We start from the raw sequence: 19,563 nt of genomic DNA on the forward strand, positions 1-19,563 counted from the left end.
GTCGCTGCAATATTGATCAATTCAGGACAAAAATACATACTTGGCAAAGAGCCATATCTTATACCAAAAAGAGCCATCTCTTATACCCAAAAGAGCCATATATAGCTCGCGAGCCATAGGTTCCCGACCACTGCCGTATAGGCTACCAGCGACGGTGACCTGCTGTATACTAATATTTACAGTCACATTTTGGAGATTGCGTTGTTGCGTTTCCATACATCATCGGTTCAAAAATATTTCATAAGTTTGTGAGTTGTGATGCTACGACGTGTGAAACCACTCAATCGAGTTACGCAATTTGGGCGAACATATACTGACTGCAGTTGAATTCGTAATGGTCAGTTTTTCGGCGTTAATAAATTGGAGATACACCACTGGCCGCGGTAGTAGAAGATGTCTTGGTTCAGCCCCTGGTTCACCTCAAGCAATTCAGCATGGAATACCGCAATGCTTGGACATCGTGTACCTTTCAGCAATCAGTGTCATTTCAGACTGCGTAATACCATAAGTATTACACTCGATGACATATATACTAGGGATGGTGTGAACCTCTGAAAGGTTCAGGTTCGTGTGAACGCGAACCTTTTTGAAAGGTTCTGTGTGAACGCGAACGTGATCCTCATGACGTCACGTGACGTCATATTGCTAATTCCAACTCTACATTTCAGTGAAGTGATAGCCTCTGACCTTTATTAATGTACATTGTATAAACACGATACTTTGATACGTTTTAAACATCACCAAATGTATCAACTGGGGCAATGAAATGATATAATAATCTCATAAAATCAATATCTTCCGTCACTCTGCCGACAATTTTGACGAGGACTTGCCTAGGAATATAAGCTTACGCGTTAGCGGTCTACGCCAGACCGGACAATGTATTCGGCGTCTGAGTATAATTGCTACGTTAATATTGAGCAGAGTGTAAAGCGAGTTTCTGTACTTGCTACCGGTATTATTACACTTTACCAACTTATACAGCAGGAGCCCACACCCCAATCGCACGGATTCGGTTTGCATAAGACAATAAACATATGACCTCGTAAGACTGCTAGATCTTTTACATCAGACAACGATATCAATTTCATTGATTGGTTGAATAAGCATCATTCGCTGACTGCCTACATATAATGTATTTCGCTCTTGATGTTGTGTTATTGCGGGTTACGCTCACAGCAGAGTGTCACAAAATATTCACAAACAGAAAGCTGGGTATTTCGGGCAAACTTTTGTAACAAAGCAAGTAAAATGTCTGAGATTGTCAAGGTGCATGCTCGTTTGTGATTGATTTTTTATGCTGTCAGTGCCTTGCATAGAGTGGCCTACAGTTGAAATGCACTAAATTTCCACCAAAGATGATATAATGAAGTGAAAATTGTAATATATGAAAAAGGTTCACAGTGCAGAACCTACCAAGGTTCGTTTGTGAACGTGAACCTCTAAATTTCCGAGGTTCACACACAGAACGCGAACGTGAACCTCGCGTTCACACCATCCCTAATATATACCCTGCATCTATTGAGTATACTGAATTTACTTCTCCCAACAAGTTATTTATTGCTGCGTTATTTTGTTTGTCACGTTGCACCAGAATTTTTCTGTATATAGTTAATAAATAATTATCACATTTTCATTCCGTATAGTAAGCTATCGTTTTATCAATAGGAGTTAAAGCCACGAGAAGCAATATGCCCCCCGTCGCTAACGAGGTATATATTGTAACATCAATTTGGTACCACGATTGAACCGTAACGTCGTTTTTTTATTGATGATTTACAATACATCCTCTGTTTCTACCACCACGTGATTTCAGATGGTATCTGCTGCTGAGGACTTTGATTTCCTACAAATTACAGGCTATGGTAGAGCTAAATATTACAAGATTACCATGCATTAAGGTTTTGGCACCTGGAGCGCATGGGTGACTGGACCGTGCAGTGTAACCTGTGGTCAAGGAATGTCAACACGAACAAGACATTGTAACGATGAACTGCGAAGAAAAATCTCGAATGAAATGTGCCCTGGCCCTTGGAAGCAGACTGTGACGTGTTTGCCGGGTCCATCGTGTCAGACAAGTAAGAGCAACCGCTATATATATCATTCGTGCAGAATACCAAAAGTCTTGTAATTAATTTTAATGCAAATAGTGATATTAACAGCCTTGGTGACCGGTATTATAAGTGCGCTAATTCATACAATGTGCGGGTTGATATTTAATTAAAAGTGGACATGAAACGGTAATTTTCTACTCGATTACAAGGAGGAGTGTTTTCAAGATATGTCAAAATTAAAATATTTGATGTCAGAAAATTACTCGGGTTAACTATTCCAAGAAGTATACTGAGATGATCCGTCGCAGACTCATAGAGCGTCTAATGTCCCCATAAATAGTTGCAGTCTTCTAAATTATATTCTATTACGTCGACGCAAGAGTTCTCCATCCCCGGGGTTCTTATGCAAATTTCGCTTATAAAAGTGATTCAGATTTGTTCAAACGCTACTATTTCTTGACAATATCCAAATTGTATAAAGTAATAATTTGGGCCTCAGATATTGCTGAAGTATAGAAACGGAAGTAATCTAAAATCTACTTGAGTGCTCTGAAGATGTAGAAGTCCTATCTTAGCGATTTCCTTATATTATATTATATATGTATGTACTATTATAGCTAATTTGAATATTTATAAAAAATCTGTCTAACTGCAGATCGTAGCAAAGGAGCTGTTGAAATGTCGTAAATATCTTAAGCCTGCTGTGAAAATATAGATGTGTCTTAAAAGTAAGGTAATCAGTGACTCTGTAAAGATTGCTGATCAATTCCAACAGCCAACTTCGATTCTGTGCTGGACGGGGCTAGAGAGTTGTAGGCTATACTAATTATCGACACTAGCGGGACTCATAACAAGATTCTGTATTAATGAACCATTCCTGTACTCCCTGTTTTCTCTACTTGCAGCTTACGAATTTACCTAATCTTATTGTTAGTCCCCAACCCCCTTCTAAAGGAGAAATGTTTACATTTTAATTTCAAATATTGTCACATAACTCGTGTTCGCAGGACCTGAAGAAACATTTATAAATCATGATGATCACATTCACTTTATATAGGAAATTCGGTTTGCACTACAACAACTCGAAGCATGCTTGACGTCGTATTTTTAATCGACGGAAGCCGTTCGATCGAGGGAAACGATTTCCAAGAAGTCAAGCAGTGGATTTTGCAAGTAGTGGATCAGCTGCGGCCTTCGCTAGTGGGAGCAACAATGAAGCCACGGATTATAATAGTGCAGTACTCTAGGAGCGTTCAAATTGAAGTCGAACAAACGATACAAGCTTCCTCTGCCGAAATAAAGGTCACCGTGGAGGCCATTACACAGATGAACTTAGGTACGAATACGTACAGCGCACTGCGATTTATCAACAGCGATGTAGTACCCAAGACGAGGCCAGGTTCCGTCAAAATCCTTATCGCAATTACCGACGGACAAGCAAGCGACAACCGCGACGCAGACGCAATCAATGAGGCCAGAAGTCATTTTGACATCATGCTTGCGATCGGCGTGGGAGATCAAGTTAACGATGATCAGCTCGAAGATCTTTCTCATAAAACCGAACCTATCATGATCAATTCGTTCACCTCCATTGGCAATATCACAGAATCGGTTGTGGAAGTGTCTTGTGTGCCAGCATCCATAACACCAATAGGTAATTATAGGTCTTATTTCATGTGGTGTTGTTTAAACTAGTATCATATCATGTTCGTCATTCTCTTGTGCATGTGATGTTGCGTGAACTTATTTATAGGCAGAATGGTCATTTATTACAGGCTAAGCCGTTCATTGCTATTAGTAACGCTGGGAATAACGATTCGAGTTGGGCAGAGATTGTCGATGGTTTTGAGTACTGGAATTATACGCCCCTTGAAAAAATAATTATCAACTTTGATTGTATCAAAAATTTATTGTCGTCAATTGAACGCAATGTTTCGCTTCATGTATGCCTGCATTATTAACTATAGACATATAGTGCACAATAATGATCTGTAAATCTAACCACAAAAGGAGTAAACTAGTATAGCCACAAAAAGGTAAGCTTGCTAACAACTCGCATCCTGACCCAGGAAATGAAGCGTGTTTGTAGAACACGATATGTCTGGCAATGTCAAATATAAGCTTTGTTTATCATACGTCAATCAGGGGCAAATCCAAATCAATGTGAAATATAATATACGATAATAAGGAGGTGAAGAGATGTGAGTATTCCCTCTCATGAAACGCGTGTTGTTGTTTATTTAACAAAAAATTTGGCGCTTATCGCCTGACGGTCTTTTGCACCACGGTCATTGAGCATAGTACACGAATAAAGGAGGTAACACGAAATAACGATCAATAGCAAAATGAAGTAGAATCAAGCAGGTGATATATGGCGATTACAGAATATCACAAATTGATACACGTATGAAACGCCGTGTAAATCTATCTGTAGGGATTTCGACTTCATTGTAACTGTTGATAGAAGCGTCCTGACAAATGACGCTGTTGGTAGCAGGAGGATTGGATGAACTAATGTGAGTTGGGTAGCGCCAAAGACATCAAAAGCGAAGGGGACACAGTTGCTCAGTTGTTTTTTACATGGTGGTCTGATACGTGATCTTTAAATGCCATGCATAGTCGCATAACGATTGCATAGAAACCGCTCGTAAAATCGAGATGTTTTTAGAAGGACATGTTTGGGGAAAATGGACAGCGACACGTTGCACCAAAACTTGCGGAGGAGGCTCTATGATCTTATCACGACCGTGCGTAGACGGCTCAGGGCGCACTGTTTCAGCCACGCTCTGTCCGGGAGGTGCTTCGAGTGGTACTGGTAAAATGGAATGCAATACCGTCAAATGCCTGCCAGGTATAGTCATTTTGTAAGCGAAATATGTGGTAATTTATCTGTATATAGAACTGCATATGTTGTATATCCAGAGGGGGTAAAATATTCAGCTTTGCTACTCCAGTAGGAGTAGTGGTGGCGCCATAAATTTCTACTCAATTGCAAGTAGAATTAGCGATATCCAGGGGTGTCATAAATAGTTCAAGTGAAAGCAGGAAATGAGAAGTATAAAAATTACCCAAGTATATAATTCGTTTGGAAAGTGATGGATCGGGGCCTACGATAACTTACGGCCTTATCTGGTACAAAACACTTGCAAGATCGAGGAGGCCGGCGCTCGCAAAACAGACATCGGCGATTCTTTTCGATTTCTACCAGACGACTCCCTTTTGAAGCCATAGTACTCATTAAGCAGCTACCGTTGTGCATTTGCGATTGGGCTTCTCTGTATAGCAGACGGCTTACAGTTTGAGGCAAAGATTTCGAGCTAGTAGCTGCATTTGAATTATTGTGGATTATGGAATCATGCCGTGACTAGCTATGATACTACAATAACGAATGTGTTCGATTGCAGTCGCGACTGAGTTATGTTTAGGTGCCGTTTTGACTAGCTTATAACTATGAGGTAGGCTACCTTTACTCGACTAACCGTTGTGCATTTGCGATTGTGGTTCTCTGTATAGCAGACGGCTTTCATTTTAAGGGAAAGATTTTTAGCCATATATTCGCTGCGTTTGAATTATTATCGATTATGGAATCATGCCGTGATTAGCTATAAAACTACAGTAACGACTGTGTTCGATTGCAGTGGCGACTGAGTTACGTTTAGCTGCCGTTTTGACTAGCTTATAACTATGAGGTAGGCTACCTTTATTCAGTTGGTAAATAACTCATTATATTGCGGTGTTATGCGCGCCCACTATTATCAGCTGAGAATTCATGGCGATATTTCATGCGGCCTTCCTGACAGCGAATTTCGACTGACTATATACTTAGTAATTCAGGCTCGACTTAAGGCATAATAATGGCCAACAAATGTTGTGTTTATGGTTGTAAGACAGGATATCTGACAACTGGGAAAAGGTTTCGTCATTCCGCTTTACATTTTATGATTTGAAGTTCCTCTGCTTCCTTGGTTCACACAAGGAACAAGTGCTACTCTGACTAAGTTTGGTGCTTTACTTAATTTAGCGAAATATCTCGAAAATGTCCGAAAAATCCGACAACAATTTACTGGAAGAGCTTCCAAATCTACTATATTACAAGACTTGGTGTTGCTCATATTGCGTATTCATCCGAAATAGATTCGTTTTGCGCTCCTACTTCGGTATACATCTGTGCAAGCTTATAGAATTCATACAAGAAGGTTTCCATTTCCCTCAACGTCAACGTTGTCTCGGTACAGTAAATGGAGCGTTGACGCATTTAAAGTCCATGGAGATATGAAAGAAGAGGGCGAGATCTCCACTGAAATAATGTTGATGGTATAGATGAGATGTACTTACAGAAAGGTGTTCAATAGCACGCTGGTAAATATTATGCAGTAGATGAAAGCGGTCACTTATAAAGGCATTGTTGTAATGATGATCTCTTCAAAAATCTTCTTCAATCGTGGTGGAGGCACTGCCAGAGACCGAAATTACGGGAAGATGGTAGGCGGAAGAATTACTAGAGTGTATTGCTACTCTCAATGAGAATGGAGTTTTTGTTCAGGATAATCATCCATCCATTGTGAAAGCATTTTAAATATTGCGAGAAAAATGCCTTAGTAATGACGAGTTCTCTTTTCGTTAATACACCCTGCAAGAAACTATCAATTGAAAGATAGTTCTCGCAGTACAGGCAAATTAGTGGGGGACGGTTTCTAGTCGGTTTAACAGAAGTTACCAATTCTGAAAAGATAATACTGCTCCGTTCCATGCTGAAAATTGACATTAATTTCTGGGGACATTAAGTTTGTGTGTAAAGCTCAGCTCATTTGGATTGTTTTAAATATGTGGCAATTGAACTTACTCGATGACTTATATATCCTGATAGTGAGGAGGTGTCCTACTATGTTGCTGGGTACATTGACAAAGATGTCCTCAAAAATTGCAATTGCAAATTGCTTGCCTCTGTGAGAAAATATGCTGCGAAGGACTTTAAAAAACGGAAGTTGAGCAGGTATAGCTTGCATATGCTTCATTGATGCATTTGATTACTCGAATTTGTTGTTGAAGCTTTATAACCATAAGCTTGGTGTTCGTTTTTGCAGTAGTTACTTGTGAAAACGATAGTAGTATAGTCGATCGGTCGTGACGGGCTATGGGGCTCTTATGGCGGGGTCGCGAGCGGCTATTGCGTCTTATGGCGGGGGTGGCAAGCGGCTCTTATTTCTTATGGGTGCAGTGGCGAGCGGCTGAGAAACCCGGGGTGGCAAGCGGCTCTTTTGTCTTATGGCGGGGGTGGCAAGCGGCTATTGTGTCTTGTGGTCGCACCTTTTCAGCATAGGGATAGCTCGCACGCGGCTTCGTTGTTGGCATGTCGTACTTCGTGTTGAATATGTATCAAGTAAATAGTCATGTGATTGGTCCTTAGGTAATGTGTATATTCCAAATTACGGCGAGTACGACAATGATATATCGTTATTCTTATGGACGCGGCGATGATTCGTACTTTCGTTGATAGAATGCTAGCGGCATGTCGTACTTTCACCAAAAAGGGTGTGAAATAGTTTGCTAAATCTAGGAATCAGTCGCTTGGTAATTAGTTTACCACGGTGCCGGCGTAGACGGCGATTCCAATACCAACAATAGCCGCGTTCACATATTAACACTCCAAATAGGTGTGAAATAGTTTGCAAACCCTGCGATCGCTGACAAGATAATGTCTCAGACATACGCGACTTGATGTTACAGGCATATCGATCACTCACGCGGTGAAATTTTCGTAAGCAGTTTGGGACAGAGCTTGATTTCACTCGTAAGATTTAATAAGTAACGAATAACAGACCGCCAGTGTCGGTAACTTGAATAGCGACAAATTGCCACTTATTTCCGCTCTAACCCTAATCCTTTGTGAAGTGAACGCTTATTCAAAAAGGTGTGAAATATTGGTAAAATCTCGCGACCGCTCACAAGATAATACCTAAGACATAACCATCGCTCGCGACTCGCTGTTACATACACGCCGATCGTTGACAATGTAATATTTTGGTAATTGGTTTGCCACATAACCGGCGTAGACGGTGATACCAACAATAGCCGCGTTCACAAACTAACACTTCAAAAAGGCGTGAAATAGGTTGCAAACCCCGCGATCGCTGACAAGATATTGTCTCGGACATAACCATCTTTCGCGACTTGCTGTTACATACATTCCAATCACTCACAAGATACTATTTTGGTACTTAGTTTGTCACAGAACCGGATTTCGCTGGTAAAATTTAATAAGTAACGAATAACAGAGCCGGCGTAGACGGTGATTCGAATACCGACAAATTTTCACTTATTTCTGTCCCAACCCTAATCCTCTGTGAAGTTGACGCTTATTCAAAAAGGTGTGAAATAATTGTAAAAATCCTACGTCGCTGACACGATAATGCATCAGACATAGCGATCTAGTTATAGTACGGTGTCGGAATCCATTCGCGAGATGTTCTAGAGGTAAATTGAGATAATCCGAAACCGAATATTTTGACTTTGGCGTAGTGTGAATTGAAATAGGATTGACAAACATGACTACCAACTTTCCCACAGTCCCGTTTCGATATTATACACACATTGATTTGAAACAAGTAATGTAACATTGCAACTCTATTCACGGCCCCGCTTTCCGTTTGTCAAAGAGATATTTTAACATCTTACCATACTGAAAAGAATTATTCACAACAATACCAATTGTTAAAAATCTAGTTTTCACTTACTTGATTATATCACTACAACTCATAAATTTGAATTAATTCATCCTGGTTGTATTCGTATGATCGGTCTTTTTTTATTCGATTGTAAAGGTCGTTACTATTCTGAAGACAAAGTATTTACTAATCGGTGCATACACGATTCGACTTGAACATATTATATTTTGAGTATACGAGATTTGAATGTCTGAACAATAACTGAGAAATAATTTATCACAATTAAATCCGTAAAAGATATTTGAATGTCAGCAACTCGGTAAGGTCATAGTTACTACCACATTACCTAATTTACCCGACCAACTCGTCATGATCATTCCCGAAATCAACACAAACATGACTACTGACTTGAGTCAACCACAAAACAGCATCAAGTTTTAAATCCGCTTGTAGCTTACGGCTTATTTGAATGCGGGTTATGTTTTGTTGTAATTGAGTGTACGGAAATAGTATTACGTCTCGACATCTCACCATCTTACCATCAACAAAAGAGTAAAATACACAAACCTTGTCAAGTCAATCCGTTTGTAACTCACCGAACCAAAGCAAAAAGTGTCCATACGAAAAGTAGACAAGACTACGCAAGTAATCACTACAACCCACAAACATATCAAGTTCGGTTTTAGGCATATACCCCTAACTCGTCTTTTTTGTTCAACTGTAAAAGTCGTTAGTATTTTGCAAGACAAAGTAATTACTACTCGATAGATTTTGTAAGACAAAAGTAATTACTACTCGATGCAGGCGCCTTGAGATTAACCTAACATGTTTGAGTATACAAGATTTGAAAGTCTGGCCATCGTAGTTGAGAATTCATTTCTTACAATCGAACGTAGGTGTTATATCGAAAATTATCATGATGTAGACATAAGGATTGTCACATCGATTTGACATATGGGGTTTTGTAATGGTCTATCATGACTTGATTACTAATTTATTTGTGTTAATTAGACCCGCCGATGTGGTGAAGGTTATTATGACAGCAACAAACTTTTCACTATCATGGCTATTAACATATTGAGTTGTAAAACCATACGTGTCTGAAATGTTCATGATTGACAAATCATTCCACCTTGGTACAAATCACTCTGGGTATCGCGGATATCAGAAAATACTTTACAAATGTAATCGTTTCAGTTACCAAGACTAAAGATGAAACAACAATTCCGTTTGCTGGCTAACAACCGGGCAATACTTTATTGTCAGAATCTGTGACGGTGAATTGAAACATACTCATCTTACGCAGTACGAGTAAATCACTTTGGACTCCGGGCGGCGTCGTTTAATCCGTGTTAAACTCTGTTCACACTCTCTGTCGAATGTGTGAAATGTAAAACATTACGAGGTTACACTCTAAGACTTTGATCAACAGAGAAACAATTTTGAATATCTTTACTGGATGGATCCTATTCAACCGACCTTGGTTAATACAAAACTCATAACAATAATAAAATCGAAGTATGTGCTACACTGAAATCTAGAAAAATGTGTTTGTATTGTTGTTCATAGTAGTGATATCGATTTGAACCTGCGGAATAATTGTCATCATCTAACCAAACTAATGAAAGTCGTTGTCAATTTGTATGATGTTCACTGAATGCATACTAGTACTATTTGTGCAACACACACGAGCAGAGAAATTGGAAATTTTCCCATTGCCATTTGTCAAAGTAAATGTCGTCACAATACTCAGTCACTAAAAGACCATATACTTGTATGTGATTGAATCACCAACAATTAACTCGCTAAATCAAATCGGAAGGCAATTTCACGCACTCAGCGGATATTACACAACGTCGCTTTATCGGTGTGGGTCGTTTTTTCTAAATACAAATCATATCTGTCCAGTAGAAAACAATTTTCACGCACTTGGGTAATGAAACCAGTGTGCAATATCAATACAAGATATTTTCGTGACACAAAAAATAATCAACTGACTCGATATTCTCGTAAAACGAAACTGTACACAGGTTTCATGTTTTTTGTATGACACGGAATTAATACCGATCGAAGTAACTGTGTTGGAAATGACTTTCATACAAATACACTCTATGTGGTTAACACTCTCATCGATTCTATTGTGATCAATGTATACTATATGTATTCTGGATTCATTTCGATATGGCTAAACATACAACCTCGACTGATACGAATTGTCACACACTCAACTAATATCATACCAAATAGTTATTTACAACAACCAAGACACAGAAAATTTGTTTTGGCCGTTTCGATTTTATTACTGGAGGTACTCATCACTTCGCTTAATACTATCTAGATTTAAACTCCATCGAACCTTTGGTGTCTATCGTTTTGCTGGATACGAATTATGTTAGTCTAAGAGTACACAATTTTCACAATCTTGGGTTATGAATTCAATGTGTTGGCGGTCATTCATTATTTTGTTTGTATCAACTAGTTAATTTGTAGGGTATGAATGAGCACCCTCCCACAACTCTTACAAAAGTACGAAGGATATTTACATCACACAAAGTAGTCGACTTTACTTCATATCCTCACACTACGAAACCAAATGGTTGGTTTGACTCTACAAACTGTTCTGATGTCACAAGAACTGTTTTACACGAATGGTCACACATCTAAATATTCAAATAATCCAACACACAACTATAGTACTTACAGAAATATCATAGTTCTTGTAACAAAGGTGTTTATCGTAAGTCCTACACAGTCATGATAGCCGTCCGAGTTTGACTTTTAGAAAATATTATATCGCGACATCTTTCAAAATTAAAACCACGGTGACTGCTTCAGAGACCTACCAATGATATTGCAGTAATACAGTTACTTCCACAAAAGAGTATGTATTCGACTTACTTTCCACAAATCTAACACACAAAACAATTTACTTTACTAACGAGAAGCACCGAGCCTCACATCAAAACAACTAGAAAGTGGAACTATATTAAAAAACGTCGCTAACCTTTGTGCACCAGCTGTAAATCACACAAGCAACATGTTTCAAGATTCTGGTTATTGAAAAACGTTAAAGTGTTTCTCCTGCACCAAGTCGTTATGTTGACGAAAGCGTATATTGTAATACCATGATCGATTTGCATTCGTTGGTCACAAACTGTCACTACTCTAAATAATTATTTTTCACTCAAACACAAAAGCATACTTGTCGCCAATCGTTTTCATCAAGCACGAGTTCAAGAAGCTTACTTACTACGACATGAATTGTTATTTTTATGTTGTGTAAATAGGTAATAATTTATTTTAGTAACACTACATCAACATCATCGAGTTGTGCGAATAGATTTACATGTGGTTTCAATCGAAGTACACAGCACGGTCTAATGTAGATTCATCTCTATTGTACAGCAACTCGGTAATCGAAATGCATTAACATTTAAACAACGATCTTGGTTCGTCACGCGAAAAATATCTTTACTGTCGCAACACTCTGATACTCTGCACAAGATGTGTAAATCCTTTTCACACTCATAATAATACACTAACGGGATACCGATGTCAAGCAACAACGTTTAACAACATCACTGACACTGAACATACGATACCTACCCAAGTAAAAATATCATTTTCACCAGGAGGTCAGTCGTTACTTGTGTACAATTACCATTTTCCCTTGGGAGTTTAGCGTTACCCGAGTAACAACACCATTTTCACTTGGAAATATATGTTTTCCCTCAACAACAAACGTTTTTCACTTGGAAATATATTTTTTCCCTGGGTAACAAACCCCTTTTCACTTGGAAATATATTTTTGCCCTGGATAACAAACCTTTTTCACTTGGAGATATATTTTTTCTCTTGGTAACAAACCTTTTTCACTTGGAAATATATTTTTTCTCTGGGTAACAAACCTTTTTCACTTGGGAATATATTTTTCCCCGATCAACAAACCTTTTTCACTTGGAAATATATTTTTCCCCGAGCAACAAACCATTTTCACTGAGCAACAAACCCCTTTCTCCCCAGGCAACAAACCCTTTTCGTTTGGAAAACTATCATTTACCTGAGTACCAATACCATTTTCGTTTTGAAAACTGACAACTACACCGGTCAATTTGATATTTTTTGTAATCTGTTACAACAGACAGTGACAAAATATACACCAGGGGTTCTCAACTTCTCTTGTGTAACGGGCCGCATTTTAACAGCAAAAGATGCTGCGGGCCGCAGAATAATATTACCGTGTATTTGTGGGCTACAATTAAATTTAGGCTACTGTAGCCTATTTACCACCCGTATACGGGCATTTAGTACATTTTTATGCATTATAAAGCATCAGTGGACAGCGTTCGTAAGTTTGCAGCTGCTGCTTATTGTGAGAATATGTATCTTCTAGCGGCGCAATTAAATCCCATCATGCAGCGTGCATTGCATTCATTGCCAAGTCGGTATATGCAACTTAAAACCCTTCCACCAGAGAACCGAACTCTCTGTTTCAATGCTTGAGTGAGCAATTATAAAATTACGGTAACTTTTGCGTTACAGAGGCCATTATCGCACTGAGCTCTGAGTGATATTGAGAGGAAGTCTGGCGTTCGGGGCCATTTCTGAGCAAACCAATCAACCATTCTCCTTTCCTTCCATGCCTGGGGCCCTACATCAACAGTTACAGAGTTAGCTTTGTCAAGTTAATATTTTTCGCTGGCCCCCTCACCACGTTTGCCCAGCCAGCATTTCCTCTGCATATATATCCACTCTGATAAAATTCAACCAGATAATTAGTTATGCAATATCGGTGGATTTGTCCGAGGTTGGGTTAAAGCAGTCTATACGCGGCAACGTATTTCAGAACATGCGACCGACTGACATTGACGTAACTCGTCTGGACACGATTGAATCAGACGACTGTATCTTCGAAATTTGTCAGGTGATATTGTCTTTGCTGCTAAGTTCCGGAAACAGCAAATATTCGCACAGTATGTTAAGGTCTTATTGAAATCGCACCTTCTGTAGCAGATTTCTAGGATTTAACGATATTCCAAGTAATTTTGAACGATGCGTCTGTAACGTTGTCGGCAATCTCAACAACCGATCGCAGTGAGTCAAACACTCTCTAAAATTGCAGGCCAACTATACGTAGCGGGATTCTCTTGAACCAGAGTCCAGCAGAATACCGATTCAAAACAATAACAATCTGAAGTCGAGCATATATCAACAAACGAGAGCACATTAAAGCAGTGGTTCTCAAACTTTTACAGACACACCATAGATAGAGAATTTTGATAGAGAATAATTTCGTGCCCCCTTATCGTCATATAACAAAATGCAACCAGAATGCTACAAACGGCTAGTTTGATGGCATGGAAGGTTATGACTATTGATGAGAGAATTCTCAAATATGAAATTCGGACTATACACAGAGAAATAACTATGAACTGAAGACAAATTGCGCGCAGGGCGAAATTTCTTTCAGTTGACCGCAGCGTCGCACCCCTTTCAGATGCTTTCACGCTCCTAAGGGGCGCGCCTCCCAGTTTGAGAACCACTGCATTCAAAAATTAGTAATCAAACGAAACAGGGACGGTGCGACAAAAGAGCTAAGTATCTAAATTAATTTGTTACAATATCGTGTCAGCAAAAATTGTGTTTACAATGAAAGATGTCGCGGGCCGCAAAATAATCGTCTGCGGGCCGCATTCGGCCCGCGGGCCGCGGGTTGAGAACCCCTGATATACACCAACAACGACTCCGATACATTTGTGTAATCAAATATTCACTTGCTCTGATGCATCCCATCAAAATCATTGGTTACTCACATACAATAACAATGTGCTGTTGTACATCGACATGTATGTTTTCGGAATTGGCGAATAAAGGGGTTTCTGATATGTCCGTGATGTCCGGGTTCGTGCTTTGGATTTTCCAGAGTCAAAATGTCTGAATAAAACACCTCCTTGACGATGGTTGGTATGTGGATAACGGTGTTCGGAAAACGGTTGGAATTATGTCACCCATCGCGATAACAACTCCAGGTCGAGTTTTCCTCCCGCATGTTTACTATATTGTGTCTTTATTGGTCAATGTATGTCTCGACATTCAGTTTGAAATCGGAAACCCTGATAAAGTACGTAACCGGATCCGGATATCAACTTTGAATCGATAAACCAATGAACAATATTCAAAGTAAACATGTTACACCCTGTGTTTCCACGAAAAAATACCATCCAGACATACGTCGCGCTTGTTTGCCCACACCAGTATACGCGCAAATGGAGGTGTGTGACATTGCATGCAATGTGTTGGTATACAAACATCGATCCACAGACATTATCATAGCCGGTAGTTTTGATGTAGATCGAATGTCACCCGATAACAATGTCATACCAATAAGCCACATTGCAATGACTCTGAGTCCGCGCTATTGCATCGATATTTCGACAACGTTCACTGATTTACTCGATGGTTTTATCGCGTTGTAACATTACAAGATAGTCATGACCCTATCTGCAGACGGACCATCCCAGACCAATAGACACTTACGTGACCTTTGACACGAACCAATCAGGTTGCAGTAGGATGTAAACAAAGAACAAGCCCGGGCAAGCTTACTATTAGCTCTTATGGAAAAGGGTTGAAAAATATAGGTTTTTAGCAAAATTACATTGAATTGGGAATAGCTGGCTTTGGTGAATGGTAATAACGTAAAGCTAGTATGTATATGCAGTGTTATAACCTACAATAAGCATGAATGATGGCAAGCACGCATCAGCATGGTATGTCCAAATGAATGAATTTCTGACAACTTTCCGGATGAAGCAACTATTGCTGTATTATCCTTAGTCGTATACTATAGGATTGACGTACCGAATAGAATGTATTAGAGGAATATTGAGTCAGGATATGTGTGGTATCCATTATGTGGCGTTATATGCGTTCTATTTATGGAATCGACATTTGTATATAGTAGTCTACAGTCTGTATCATTATCTAGCAAATTACTGTTGCACTGGACACTTGTCTGCATATTCAATGATCATATTAATATGATATATGTTAGGCAACATGATCCGTTCCCAGCTGAAATCGTCATTTTTTGTTCTAGCTCGTGTATTGAATCTATCAGGATAAACACTGTGCTAATAGCCTGTGTAACATGGAGATGGCTACCCAGACCGTTCTTGGTGTGCGCTTTTACCTTTCCCAGAGCCAATGACATGCATGGAAGAATGTAAAATCTGGATAAAGGCATGTGGACTTCCTTGTAGTCATCTGAACTCTCATTTTATTAAGAAAATGACATATCTATTATTGTACCAAAAATATTGAATCGTGACATAATCTAGAATCTAGATTAGTGGTTCCCAACGTGGGCGATATCGCCCACCAGGGGCGATTTGGCCGTCTAGGGGGGCGAAAATGGACAAAGGGGGCGACGGGGGGGCGAAATAGCGAAGGGGGCGATAGGGGGGCGATGACGCGTCAAAACGGCTGACATTCTTTTTTTTTTTTTAGTCAACCCACGGAAATTTAGTTACAAAAGTGTGTCAAATTAGACATCGAGCCGAAAATTTGACCCATTTTTTTTAGTCAACCCGCCGGTGATTACAGGTTTGTATGCCCAATTTTCGGTACACAAAATTTGGGGGGCGATGATCGGTATTGACCTTGAAAAGGGGGCGATAGGTCGAAAAAGGTTGGGAACCACTGATCTAGATGAAACAATTCTGTGTTTCAAAATGGGTCCAATCTGAAATGCAGTCACACTTGATGCCACAATCGACTTGGTGTGTGTCTCGTTTTATTCCACTCCAGTTTTGTTGCTTGATGGTCTGTAATGTATTGAAATTGTTGAAAACTATATAACCAATAATCAGACGAATAGTTGAAATTGGTAGCGGTGATACGTTGTATGAGTCGGACGAGTACGCCTTGATAGGTGCCTGCACAGCAATGTTGCTCTGTAAAATAAACATATTATATATTTTGTGCAGGCTTGATGGATATCTTTTATGAAGCTGCAGAAAGAGGAAGTCGATGGATAAAACGCAAGAAAATCCAATTTCTGGAAGAAGTATAGAAGCACGAAACAGTAAACTCGTCCAGGAAAATTACAAATTGACGGACAATTATTGCTAGTGAAGTTCAGTTCTCAGAGGAGCATCATAATGTCAAAAGATGCGGAGAAGCTGAAATTTTATGCTAGACTACATTAAATTCTTTCTGAATTGCCCGACTTATCCTACTGACGTCAAATTTATAGTATTGCTGTAAGCATAGTATTTAACCATTGGGTCAGCCATATGTAACTGCTTCATTAAATCGCGATTTGGCCATGTAGATATGTGGTTCTTAAAAATGCACCATTTGCATTCATTCATGATTTCTCAAATCTAGAATGATTATTGACTGTCAATAAATCACATACAACTTTGAAAGGACTGATGGATTGTGGTACACTTACTTTTGTGCAGGAACTATTCACAGAGAGCATTTCAGATCGAAATATTAGTTAAATATGTGGATTCGACAAGAAATGTAAGAAAATGATGGAGTTCAGCTACGGTGAGCCAGGCAATGCTATCATGGCGTTGAGTCTGATATCAAGAAATTGAATCTAGATTTAAATATTCCTGCACGTGATTTACACACCGTCAAATGCCTGAGCCAGACTGTTCCACAACAAGAAAGATGGCGAGAGAACGTATTCATATTGAACAGCTGATCGGAAGAATCAAGGAGTATAAAATTTTGTCTGGTGTCATACTATGCAGCATTGTGTATCACAACTAACCAATTATATATGGACTAATTGCATACTCTAATTCAAGATTGAAAATTAAAAATGAATGACGCAACATATTCGGCAATTGTGCAAATTCAGTTCCATTGTCAATATCGTAATGCCTAATAGCATGCTACGGATCGTAATTGCGCGGTGCCATGGTCAGTCTGTACCAACAGTGCATGTCTAGATATTCCAGTGGTGTGCATTATTGAAGCTCATTTAGATGCCCAATTTGTTGAATGAACAATTCTCCAGATGAAAATGTTCTAGGATTATTTGTGTTTGATGGAATGTTATAAAACTGAAGACACCAGATACACCAAAATCTACCTTGAGGCAGGAGTTGATCGGTTGCGAGTACGGTGGAGAGATTGCTTGTCAATCACGATGGAGCTCACTGATGCTGATGCAAATCACAATGTAGTCCTTTTAGCTTCAGGTGCTGGATTGTCTTAATCAATGCATATGCATGAGAGCATATATCAGAACCTAATATGAAAATAAATCATGGTTAAAATATCTATTGAAGGAGTCTCTGAAAAAATGTCTTTTTCCTTACTTACCCTGTCTTACAAGTGCAAGACGAATCAATAATGGATTTTCCGAGAACGTGTATTTCCATAGAGTGTGTTATCTCACTTTTCCGCAAGTTGCGATAACATTGGCTGTTCACTAGAATATTGCTTCGAAAAAGAGTGGATTGTCTCCTCAATCTTTATCCCTAAATCGTGTGCATAGCGCTCCATGAAATACTTCGTAGCTTCCCCGCGGTGTTAGAAGAAGATGCTGTTCCACTCAAATCCATAAATTCGATAGAATCTCCATAGCTTTCAAGTTTCATAATCACAAAAATTGTGATGTGTGGCAGCAGCTATATTTTATAGTATATATATTTCTGAACATGAGATACTACTACTCGGGACCTATCATCTGGAATGCATTACCACCACATATCCGTGAATTGCCTTATAATAGATTCAAAAAAGCCCTACTTGATCACCTCTTGTCGTTACACTAACACTGTTGCCCTACCTCGCCCAGACATTGCTTCATTGATCATTTGCCACCATTGTTTAATTTTTTTTTTCCTTTAACTAAACATTTCTTTACAGCCAGACTGTTCAGAGTCAAGTGTACCTGTTTGATGCTGTTGTGATCAGACTAGATGACCTTCACGGTCTTATCGATCATTCCTATCTAATACCGAATACTGTGCAGTGTGCACGCATATTTTCTGTACCACCATCACTGCCGTTTGTTATGTATTTTGGTTCGATGAAATAAAGACTCTCTATCTCTCTGAGATAAGCTTGAAAATTTTGCTCGAGACCTGGAGCCTATGAAATCGTCAAAATATGCATTACCACAATCCTATAGTATAGTATACAACAATCGTCGCTTAATCAGAAAAGTTGCCAAAAACCCGTGCATTTGGACACAGCACGCTGGTGCGTACTTGCCACCATTTATGTTCATCCTAGATTAAAAGCTGCAACCACATACTAGCTCTACGCTATTACTATTCATTAAGGCCAGTCATCCCCAATTCAACGTAATCTTGCTTAAAACCTTCATTTTTCAACCTTTTTCCATAAGAGCTCATAGTAAGCTTGCCCGGGCTTGTTCTTTGTTTACATCCTTCTGCAACCTGATTGGTTCGTGTCAAAGGTCACGTAAGTGTCTATTGGATGCATCGGTCAATATCCGTCGCGTTGTCGACACCGAAGTTTTCTGCTGCAGCGTTTGACCAATGTGAACTATCGAAGTATGGGTGCTCGAAATGATTGCGATCAGTCTTTCAGTCACGATGCATCGATGTCGCTACTCCCACATAACGACTCCAGATAAATATCGCGAACAGTGATTCTGAAAATCTCGGGCTGATACTGGGATCCAATAAGGTGTGTTTCTGTGAAGACTGCAATCGTACACCACAATAGAACACTACCTCGTGATTTCACACACAATCATAAAACACATCATCGTAAGGGTCCATTTCGTCCGGTGACATTTCGAAAATGGTCATCGCTACAAGAGATCGGGTTGGTCTCGTCATATCGGT

At 39.4% G+C, this 19,563-nt stretch overlaps 1 protein-coding gene and 1 long non-coding RNA gene across 6 annotated transcripts in view; one reads left to right on the forward strand and one right to left on the reverse strand.

Annotated features, from left to right (window-relative positions):
- The window catches only part of LOC145454493 (uncharacterized), a 426,394-nt gene that overhangs the window by 364,495 nt on the left and 42,336 nt on the right, over window positions 1-19,563 (reverse strand). The window lies entirely within an intron of this gene.
- LOC145454453 (uncharacterized) overlaps window positions 1-19,563 on the forward strand; it is a 44,724-nt gene that overhangs the window by 10,397 nt on the left and 14,764 nt on the right. For 4 of the 5 annotated variants that reach the window (XM_080332447.1, XM_080332449.1, XM_080332450.1 and 1 more), the window contains exons 7-9: window positions 1,902-2,078; window positions 3,112-3,708; window positions 4,723-4,905. In XM_080332447.1, coding sequence (XP_080188573.1) covers window positions 1,902-2,078; window positions 3,112-3,708; window positions 4,723-4,905 — 957 coding nt within the window. The remainder of the gene's footprint in view (window positions 1-1,901; window positions 2,079-3,111; window positions 3,709-4,722; window positions 4,906-19,563) is intronic. The other variant, XM_080332448.1, reaches the window with a different exon arrangement.

The sequence above is a fragment of the Botryllus schlosseri genome, chromosome 13 (assembly GCF_051294905.1).
Source record: "Botryllus schlosseri isolate E-star chromosome 13, Bs_hap1, whole genome shotgun sequence".
In the NCBI taxonomy this organism is placed as follows: domain Eukaryota; kingdom Metazoa; phylum Chordata; class Ascidiacea; order Stolidobranchia; family Styelidae; genus Botryllus; species Botryllus schlosseri.